This window comes from Myxocyprinus asiaticus, chromosome 31, assembly GCF_019703515.2.
Source record: "Myxocyprinus asiaticus isolate MX2 ecotype Aquarium Trade chromosome 31, UBuf_Myxa_2, whole genome shotgun sequence".
NCBI classification, from domain to species: Eukaryota; Metazoa; Chordata; class Actinopteri; order Cypriniformes; family Catostomidae; genus Myxocyprinus; species Myxocyprinus asiaticus.
The window spans coordinates 12,431,298-12,439,494 of record NC_059374.1 but is presented as its reverse complement, the minus strand read 5'-3'; the positions used below and the strand labels follow the sequence as shown (position 1 = coordinate 12,439,494).

The 8,197-nt window shown below is 40.0% G+C and overlaps 1 protein-coding gene across 1 annotated transcript; it reads right to left on the bottom strand.

Moving 5' to 3' along the window:
* Positions 1–3,403: 3,403 nt before the first annotated feature.
* Positions 3,404–7,350, bottom strand: ndufa4b (NDUFA4 mitochondrial complex associated b). The gene is made up of 4 exons (XM_051664910.1): positions 7,170–7,350; positions 4,360–4,448; positions 3,953–4,013; positions 3,404–3,750 (listed from the first exon to the last, which is right to left on the bottom strand). The coding sequence occupies exons 1-4, from the start codon at positions 7,209–7,211 to the stop codon at positions 3,694–3,696; spliced, it is 249 nt and encodes an 82-aa protein (XP_051520870.1). The 5' UTR covers positions 7,212–7,350; the 3' UTR covers positions 3,404–3,693.
* Positions 7,351–8,197: the final 847 nt, after the last annotated feature.

Genomic DNA, 8,197 nt, shown 5'->3' with positions numbered 1-8,197 from the left:
TTGACCAATCCTGTCTTAGCAACTGTTGCCAGGCCACCATCACTCTGACATGCATTTGGTATTTTCCACTGAGAGCCTACAGGAGTAATGTGTGTTTGAGTAGTTTTAAGTGGGATTTTATCAAAATTATCCAAAAATGTAAAACACGAAGGACACCTAAATTTCCTCCAAGGTAAATTAAAGCTAATAACTTAACGTTAAATAATTTATGTACTGATTCATGTTATAGTAAAAGCTACAGTAAATAAACAGTTCACAGCATCAAAATGAGCTTGTTTTGAGACATTATATGTACTGTTCACTTACACTAATGTTATCATGTGTGTAATCACAATCAAATGACGCATTTCTCTACTCTTTTTGTGTTTTTCCAGTAAGCTCACAAGCTAACCGGTTAGCATATTAGCTTAGCCAGAGATTCTATTATTTACTGAGATAACAACCTCTGCACTTTTACATTTCTCCTCACGGTTGCCACTTTGTGATATGGGGCGTAACTCGTGGTGGGTGTGCCTTGTAGTGGGCATGTCTTGTAGTAGTCTTGCGGGACACAGTGGGTGCTTCTCATTTCTTAAATTGTGCATCCTCGTTTCCTGGCTCCTCCGTCCTCGAGCTTGTGACCCAGAAACATTGAGAAAGTCCGGAGAGTCCGCCATCATTAAGGATGTATCAATTCTCTAACTGCACCGTGAGAAGGCAAGGACCAAGGACGGAGGAATCTTTACTGAGGACGCTTGTGTGAGGAAGCAATAGAGCATCCTATGCAGAAGACTTTTAGGTCGAAGCACCTGATACACGCTTAAATTCTCCTCCCCTTTTACATCTGGTACAATAGTTTCAATTCAAGTTTCACCTTTACAGTTTAAATAAACCAAATTGTCACATACTTAAATAATGCATCATGATCAGTCCCCGTTAGCACAGGTACATCACCCAGATCATCTATTTAATGTGTGTTTGAATCTGTGTATGACACGTATTTGAGTAAGCATGTCTCGGAAGTCAATAAGACATACAGCAGATATCCCTGAGACATTTATGATTTAGAATGTTTACAAATCTGATCTTTAATGTGTTTAACAGATACCAATTAGACTGATGCTTTCCAGATGAAAAGGTCTGTAACAGACATCTTGGAGACGTATGTGCGCCATCTGGGGTGGCGGTTACAGCCACTTGGAAATTAGCTCTTGCAGGAGATGTTGTTGCACAGGAGGAATCCGAATGATTCACTCTGCTCTTAGGCAGGCAGGCCCACCTCGCCCTGAACTTGACTTTAAGCCAGCTCCGGATGCAAGTAGTTCAAACGGGAGGGCTCACTCTGCGATTCGAATGGGAGCACCACACTGACATACGGTTCACTCAGCGATTCGAACGGGTTAGCCCAGCATGCATTTGAATGGGGGCCCTCTCTGCATTTGAATGGGAGAGCCCATGATATATTAGACATGAGTTAGCTCACACAGCATTCAAACGGGAGAGCCTGTGTTGTATTTAAACAGGAGAGCCCGCACTGCGATTCGAATGGGAGAGCCCACGGCCTGGACGTGGTGACTCACTGCATTCAGATGGGAGAGCCCACACTGCATTCGAATGAAATGATTAAAGCTACTTTAGAACGAGAGACCTCCCTTTAAGAAATGATTGGGCTGAATCCTCAAGCACGGGACCGCACAGCGTTCGACGGGAGAGCGTATGCTATTCGCATGAAAATAATTGATTCTGGATTTCAAACAAGAGCTCACTCATCACTGCAAATTTGCTGAATGCTCAAGCACAGGACTGCACAGCGCTCGACAGGAGAGCTCATATTTTAGCAGACAAGTATTTATACTGCGTTGAAATGATAGCCCCTCTGCGATATGAACCAGCTGAATCCTTAAGCATGGGACCGCACAGCGTTCGATGGGAGAGCCCATGTTTAATGAAAAATGATTAATGTTGGATTTCGAGGGGGCCCGGGTAGCTCAGCGAGTATTGATGCTGACTACCACCCCTGGAGTCACAAGTTTGAATCCAGGGTGTGCTGAGTGACTCCAGCCAGGTCTCCTAAGCAACCAAATTGGCCTGGTTGCTAGGTTGCTAGGTTCCATTCAAGATGATGCATAACCACAAGGCTGCAGGTCAGAGAGTGAGGGAGAGTCTAATATATTACCTATTGCATGGGATATATTAAAGTCAAAGGACATTTTGACCGTCAACCTGCGCATCTTATCACGTGGCTTGTTGAGCGCGTTGCCACGGAGACATAGCGCGTGTGGAGGCTTCACGCCATCCACCGTGGCAATCATGCTCAACTCACCATGCGCCCCACCGAGAACGAACCATGTTATAGTGATCACGAGGAGGTTACCCCATTTGACTCTACACTCCCTAGCAACCGGGCCAATTTGGTTGTTTAGGAGACCTGGCTGGAGTCACTCAGCACGCCCTGGGATTCGAAATAGCGAACTCCAGGGGTGGTAGCCAGCGTATTTTACCACTGAGCTACCCAGACACCACATCCTTACATCCTTAAGAAGACTATAAGCAGAGGGTATTCATCACTGACACCAAATAACTGCAATATTGCAAAATAGGACTGGAAATGTCATAACATTAAAATTAAATATTCCACATCCTTAAAAATTCTTAAAAATGTGCAGATCTGGAGGCCTGGGTAGCTCAGTGAGTATTGACACTGACTACCACCCCTGGAGTCACGAGTTCAAATCCAGGGTGTGCTGAGTGACTCCAGCTTGGTCTTCTAAGCAAACAAATTGGCCTAGTTGCTAGGGAGGGTAGAGTCACATGGGGTAACCTCCTCCTGGTCACGATTAGTGGTTCTCGCTCTCAATGGGGCGTGTGGTAAGTTGTGCGTGGATTGTGGAGAGTAGCATGAGCCTCCACATGCTGGGAGTCTCCACGTTGTCATGCACAACCAGCCACGTGATAAGGTGCGCGGATTGATGTCTCAGAAGCGGAGGCAACTGAGACTTGTCCTCCGCCAACTGGATTAAGGTGAGTAACCGCGCCACCACAAGGATCTACTAAATAGCAGGAATTAGGCATTCCAAATTAGGAGAAAAAGGGATAAAAAAATAAAATAAAATTGCAGATCTGCAGAAATCTAAAACAAGAAAAAATATGTGGACATGCTTCATGTGGTAAAATCTAAATGAACTGGTTTTATTCAAGTCAAAATGTTATTTAATCTGACTAATCAACCTGAAAAATTAGGTTAAGAAAGTAATTTTTATGTATTAGATCAGGTAGAAATGGATCCTTGAGGTAACACTTGCACTTTTTTCTAGTGTAAGATTACTTGAAATAATGCTAAAAATGTAAAAATATTTATTTAACAGAACAATAACCAATGTTCAAAGTAGCGAATGCTTCAAAAACACACCAACACAATCCTATATTGCTGTCTGTCTAGTTTATTTGGATTAGAGGAAGATAATTACAGATAACAATAAGCAAAGGTATGGAGATACATTTTCTTTATAGTGTGAATATACTGTTTGTATGTTAAAATATTGTTTCTGAGATAGACATTTATATCACATATCTTTGTGTTTATGTGTGTTTCCAAAGACTACATTCCATCTTTAAAACAAAGACTTAAATGTTAAAGAGGTTTCTGGTATTTGGTTGTGTGTTTAACAGACCTCCAGACAGTGCACCGTTTAAAACACACATTCACCGAACTGTTTAAAAGTCAGGCCTGTCCTTCTTCAGTTTAGAGTAGTCCATGTTGACCGTGAAGAGCTGTGAGAGGTAAAAAATAAATGGGTTTAATCAGTTAGTCAGCCATTATAAACCAATTATATGATCTTTTTTTTTTTATCTGTATTAGACTATATTATTGCTATATTAGGCTTATATTAGGCTATATTGACTAAATAGATTAAAAACTGGACACAGTCAAAAATTGGTAAATTGAAGAGCTCTTTGTAAATGTTGCTTTCACCTTGTACTGGTCATTTGGCCCAAGTTTATTCCAAGGCTCTGGGTTGTTCTTTCGATCCCATCTGTGACAGATTTCACAATCAGTACCCTAATACTCAGAAAGCACACATACATCTCCGAGATGTCTGTTTTAGATCTTTTCATCTGGAAAGCATCACAATCTAATTAACATCTGTTTAACATCTTAAAAAGATCAGATTTACAAACATTCTACATCATAAACATCTCAAAGACATCTGATAAATATCTTACTGAAATACGTCTTATAGACATATTGTAGATGAGCAAACAATGTAAAAAATGTCTTCCAGATGTAAACACACACAGGGTATACAATAAAGATATCATAGAATTTAAAGTCTGTGACCTGTTTGATGAGGCATTGATTGAAATTAAATGGATACTCACGAGCAGTCAGGGTTCTTCAGCGCAAGGCGGCATAGGTAAAGTACAGACATGCTTGCACCACCACCAATGAACACAAACAGAGGGATCAACTTCAAAGAGGAAGAGAAAATTATAATTGTTACTTTCAAATCTGAAACAGTAAAACAGCATGACTGCCTAACACTAAGGCTGGGTACCCAATAACCCACCTATGATGCCCATTAAGTTATTCTACTGTATAAGACAGGTGCCATTTGTGTCCCTTATATACACTGATGAGCCAAAACATGACCACCTGCCTAATATGCTGTTGGTCCTTCGCGTGCCACCAAAACAATGCTGGCAGGGACTCTACAAGACACCTGACGGTGTCCTGACCCTTCAAGTCCTGTAAGTTGCGAGGTGGAGCTGCCATGGATGGGACTTGTTGGCTCAGCACATCATATAGATGCTCAATCGGATTGAGATCTGGGGAATTTGGAGGCCAAGGCAACACCTTGAACTCTTTGTCATGTTCCTCAAACCATTCCCAAACAATGTGTGCAGTTGCAGGATGCATTATCCTGCTGAAAGAGGCCACTGCCATCATGGAATACCATTGACATGAAGGGGTGTACCTGGTCTGTAACGATGTTTAGGTAGGTAGCATGTGTCAAATTGATGTCCACATGAATGGCCGGACCCAGGGTTTCCCAGCAGAACATTGCTCAGGGCATCACACTTCCTCCACCAGCTTGTCGTCTTCCCACAGTGCCTCCTGTTGCAATCACTTCCCTAGGTACACGGCCGTCCATGTGATATAAAAGAAAACGGGACTCATCGGATCAGGCGACCTTCTTCCACCGCTCCAAGGTCCAGTTCCGACACTCGCGTGCTCATTGTAGGCGCTTTTGATGGTGGACAGGGGTCATCATGGGCACTCTGACTAGTCTGTGGCTATGCAGCCCCATACGCAGCAGGGTGCGATGCACTGTGTTGTGACACATTCCTCCCGTAACCATAATTAAAATTTTCTGTGACTTGTGCCACAGTAGACCATCTGTCCATTCGAACCAGATGGGACAGCCTTCGTTGTCCTTATGCATCGATGAGCCTTGGGCGTCCAACACCCTGTCGCCGGTTTGCGGTTTGTCCCTCCTTGGACCACTGTAGGTAGGTACTCACCACTGCTGACTGAGAGCACCCCACAAGCCTTGCCGTTTCAGAAATACTCTGACCCAGTCGTCTGGCGATTACAATTTGGCCCTTGTCAAAGTCGCTCAGGTCTTTACTCTTGCCCATTTCTCCTGCATTCAACGCGACTACGAGAACTTATTGTTCGCTTTCCATCTAATCTACCCAGTCCTTGACATGAAGCCTTGTTAGGAGATCATCAACGTTATTCGCTTCACCTGTGAGTGGTCATAATGTTTTGGTTCATCGGTGTACAGTACATATGTGTAAAATGACTTCAACAATGAATAGCTGAATGCCAGTCACCATGTGTTAATAGACATTTTATGTCAACACAAGCCAGTAACTTTATGTTTTATAAATTAAAATTGTTTGTTTCCCTGTGTTTCCAACTTCTCCTTGCTGGCAAACATGAACGTTTTGATGAAAACAAAATATATGGATATTAATGCTTGCATTTTGTAATTACTCTTCCGCTATACAATCAAAAAAATATTTACGCTTATTTTTAAGATTTATGCATTACAATTTAATAAATAAAATAAATACAATTTGAATTGTGCAATTTTTAAAATAAAAATAGTAGTTCATTGCATTTTTTTTTAAAGATTATTCAATTCAATTTGATTGAATTTTATTACAAAATTGAAACGCGAAAAAATTATCTTAAAAATCTTTAAATTATTTTTTTAGTCTATATTTACATTTCATTTGACATAATGTTTTTATAAATGACATCTATGTACTAAAATGTATTACTTTAGCTGAAATAGCCCAACAAAATGTATTAACCCTGAAAATCATTATTTATGTGGTAGACCGTTTAAAATCTTACATAAAAATGATTTTAAAATCACCTCATCAAAAAGGTCAAATAGGCACCCTTTTCATAGAATGAACTCATGAATGCTGTCTTTGTAGGCAGCTCACTGGGTTTTGAGACACTACATGCATCCTCTCTGGAATTAGAAGAGAGTTTTTATATTGATTTCACTCAATTATTTAAAGAAGGAAAGCTAATTTCTTGGAAAGATATCATTTGCTGCAACTTTAAGGCACAATATTAGCTAGCCTACAACCAAATAGAAACATTGTCAACTACAGACTGATTATTTCAAATAGCTACTTAAAAGAAAAGACAAATTCCGTTCCGTATATTATATCCTAATGTTTTATATTAAAAAAGTCTTGGTAAAAAGTACATCGGCTAAATGACTGAGAGTCACACAGATTTCACCTCTCTGTCCTCAATGTCCTTGAAATAGCTGTCCATAATTCATAGAACAGCGCAATCACAGGAAAGATAAAGCGATCTTTAGCGTACGTGCTCAAGCACTGTTATTATATGGTGAATATTCACTATAGAGACTGAAGGAACAAATATCCTCACCCTGTCACAAAAATCTCAGAATGACAATTGCTGTGGAATGCCACACGAAATCCATGATTAGCCATTCCGCATTGCGGCGATACAATTTTATATTTATCGTTAAAATTAGACACAATAAACAAATGAAAATACATGCTTCGAGAGCGCGAAAGTGACATATGCTGCGCTTGAAAAATAAATAAATAAATAAATAAATGCTGACAAATAATTTGAGATCGGAAACGAACCTGTACGCGAGCATCATAAATAACAGACCAGAAGTACTTACAGCTGGGTGGCTTTTCAGTTGTTTTAGTACGGTGCTAAGCATGTTAAAGTCCTAAAATATCTCTATACAGCAGGATTAAAGTCTGTTCGTACTGTAATAGCACACTGTGCTGTATGTTTGAGCCGAGTGTGAAAGGATGCAGGTGGAAGGATGAATGCAGCTGCTCCGTGCCGAGCAACAGAGGGTGCCCTCGGGTAACGCAGCCATTCGCTCTCCTTCTCACATGGACCTCATCATTTAAAACACAAACCATAATTTAAGTGACTACAAAATCAACATAAGTAAAAGATGAAAACTCAGAGATCACCACATGACAAATAACAAAGTAACAACCGTATAAGGGTCATTCCACAAAACCGGTGCCTTTTGCATTTAAAAAGGGTGATTTTTAAAAACACATTCCTGTAAGATTTTAAACATTCTATTAGACAAAGAATTTATTTAAGGGTTAATACATTTCACTGTGCCTTATTAAGCTAAATGTAATGTTTTTTCATATATGTTGGGAGCTTAATTGCCTTTTAAGGTGCACTCAGTAATTTTTTTCCTCATTAAAAAAGTTTAACTCCTAAAGACATGAATTGTAATTTTGCAATATATGTAGGAAATCATGAAAAATCACATTAAAATGAAGACTCCAGTCATATCAGTAACCTTATAAAAGCTGTTTTATTCTACATGGAGAGGGTCCGCACATGGGGGCTGCCATTTTAGAATCACATGACCAGCCGAATACTACTCTCTTAATCGCAGTATCCGTCCTGTTGTTTGACACTTTCACTCATTGATTAAAATAATCATAGCTGACTGTGAATACTAAATTTCTACAATGGCATCTGAAACTGAAAACTATTGTTTTTAAATGATGCTGCATCCAAGCCACTAGGTGTCAGTGTAAGTCCAAGATGACACAAAGACAAACGTTACTGAGTGCAGCTTTAAGGCAATGACACTACAAGGTTTTTATTAGAAAGATAATTTAATGCTGGTATTTCTACAAATATCCATTTTTTATTTATCAGTTGTTT